Here is a 2566-nt window from a genome sequence, read left to right as displayed (position 1 = left end):
CTCCTAACACCACAGCATGGGGCAATGAGGGGCAAATGTTCAGAGGACCCCAAGTGACACAGCATTACAAAAGAAACAGCACCAATTCACCTCTCTTGCTTTGCCTACCTGTCCTTGGGTCTGCAAGGTTTAGAAATGGCATCATTTCCTGAGCTCAGTGTTTATTTCCTGACCATTTCTCCAAGGACCGTTCTGGTGTTTGAAGATTTTCAAATGAATGATTGGGTCAGCTGGGAGGGTGACCTGCAACGGAGGGCCATCTTACCTGGACCCCCAAGAAGTCAAAAGTAGTCATCTCTGGCCAACCACAGGGCATGGTCTTTGTTACAAGCGGAGCTCCTTTCAGATAGAGCACTGGCTGAGCTACTGGGATGAGGAAGATGAGGAAGGGAGGGAGCTAGAGCATCCCACCCCTCCAACCCCCCAACCCTTTTCTCCCTTTCAAAATCCCCACTCCCAGTAGCATTTCTACCCAGACCTTTCCAAGTTGCTCCTGGGCACAGCTCACTATCTGCAGCCAGCAGACCTGAGCATACAGTGTCTACAGGCACCCACCTGTGCTCAGAAGAACCGAGGCTCCCAGGCTTCCATCATAGGGAGCACTCACTTCCTGTTCAGTTACTGGGTGAGCACATGAGCCCCTTTTTTTTTTCTTTCAGGATCAGTAGCCTGAGGAGGTCTCTCTATTCAGCCTCTAATCACACTATGTCTGCTCCCTCCCGCGCCGACGCCACTCCCCAGCAAATCGCTCTGTCTTGCTTGATACAGGTGTTTTGCCCCAATGACGTTAGAGCGCAAAGGTAGTGCAGAGAGGCAAAGTCAGGCTCCCCGTGTTCCCACAGCTTTGTCCGGGAAGATAAACAGTACGATGGCCCCATGAGAGGTGTCTCTCTTGGGATGCATTTCTCCTAGGGGTGGAGATTGTCACTCTTTTCTCCCATCTCCAAAAGCTTCTTGCTCCCCAATCCTAGGCTGCTGGCGCAGCCACTCAGGTCAGTCTCCCAGGCCAAGAAGCAAAGGAAAGGTTTTTGTGGGCGGCTTTCCCTGGCTGGCTGCACCACGCAGCTCCACAAAGTCGCTGGAATAAATGCACTCATTGTCTGCGCTCCATTTGGCTGAGCCCAACTTCCTTGCGCCCAGATTTCTCTACATTCCTGACGCTTTCGCTTCTGGGCGCCCCCCACATTGCCCAGTGCTCACAAACGTGAGGAGAGGAAAAGGTGTACGTGGAGAGAAAGGGGACAGAAGTTCGTGGCCTGGCCTTTTGAGGCTGCTCTCGGCCCCTTTGCCCGTTTCCTCTCTCCACCTGGTTAGAAGCCGCCCCTCTCTGAGAAGGTCCCTGGCCTTTCACAAGCTGCCCCTCTGCGCTTCTCCCCATCCTCGTCCCACCTACCTTTTGTTCCGTGAAGGCCCCCCTTACATCCCCCAATCCGCTCTCCTTTTTCCGCGCTCCTGGACGGCCACTTTGTGGTGACCGCGCACCCTTGGCCTCAGCCTGGGTCAGTAGGTGGAGCCGCTGGGCAGCGAGTCGTAGCGGCCTTCGCTGTAGACCACCACTCCAGGTGGGTAGTAGAGCAGGTCGGGCTCTGCGGCGGGATGGAGAGGCTCCAGGGCCTGCAGGGCCTGATCCTCCGGCTCAGGCTTGGTGGTGGCCGTGAATGGGCGCATGCTAGTAAGCGAAGGCGACGCGATGCGCCACAGCAAGCTCTTGAGCGCCTTGCGGAACTCGCGGCGCACGAGACAGTAGAGAATAGGGTTGAGGCAGCTGTTGGAGTGAGCCAGGCATACGCTCACGGGGAACGCGTATACCTGGCACAGGAAGTACTCTTGGCTGAACGGCACCGCGTTGAACTTGATGAGGATGCTCCAGGTGGTGAGTGCCTGGTTGGGCAGCCAACACAGGAAGAAAGATAGGACCACGATGGTCACTGATTTGGTAACCTTGGACCGTCTCCGGGCGCTGGCTCCAGCCAGTCCTCCCCCGGTTGCTGAGTCCCCTCCTTGGGTCCCTGCCACGCGGCGGTCGGAGATAAAGCGCACTAGCAACAGATAGCACAGGCTGATGATGCCCAGAGGCAGCACAAAGCCTAGCAGCACCTTCTGCAAGTTGTAGAGGCCCAGCCAGAACTGCCTGTCACCGCCCAGCAACTTGTCGGGAAAGCGCACCAGGCACAGCTCCTCACCCAGCACCTTGACTGTGGTGGAGAAGACAGCGTTGGGCAGCGAGGCCAGCGCGGCCAAGGCCCAGATGAACACGCAGAGCGCCTTGGCCGTGAAGCAGCAGCTGTCCCCCAGGCTCTGGCTACAGCAGTTGCTGCGGCTGTGCCCTCGGGTCCGGTGGTTCTTAAGAGCCGAGGCCACCGAATGGTAGCGCGCCACGCTCATGGCGGTGAGGAAGAAGACGCTGGCGTACATGTTCATGGACGTCACTATGGATACGATCTTACACATGGCCCTGCCGAAGGGCCATTTGAAGTCGAGAGCGTTCTCCACCGCCCAGAACGGTAGGGTGAGCACGAACTGAAAGTCCGTCAGCGCCAGGTTGGTGACGAAGAGATTGATGGAG

At 57.2% G+C, this 2566-nt stretch overlaps 1 protein-coding gene across 1 annotated transcript; it reads right to left on the bottom strand.

Moving 5' to 3' along the window:
• Window positions 1–6: 6 nt before the first annotated feature.
• RXFP3 (relaxin/insulin like family peptide receptor 3) lies at window positions 7–2565 on the bottom strand (the record flags this gene model as incomplete). The annotated part of the gene is made up of 1 exon (XM_011356470.2): window positions 7–2565. A coding segment is annotated over one exon (1065 nt), but the record flags the coding sequence as incomplete, so codon positions are not given.
• Window position 2566: the final 1 nt, after the last annotated feature.

This window comes from Pteropus vampyrus, unplaced genomic scaffold (genome assembly GCF_000151845.1).
Source record: "Pteropus vampyrus isolate Shadow unplaced genomic scaffold, Pvam_2.0 Scaffold27, whole genome shotgun sequence".
Taxonomy (NCBI): Eukaryota; Metazoa; Chordata; class Mammalia; order Chiroptera; family Pteropodidae; genus Pteropus; species Pteropus vampyrus.
Note: the sequence above shows the minus strand (reverse complement) of the source record. Positions and strands in the feature narration are given on the sequence as shown.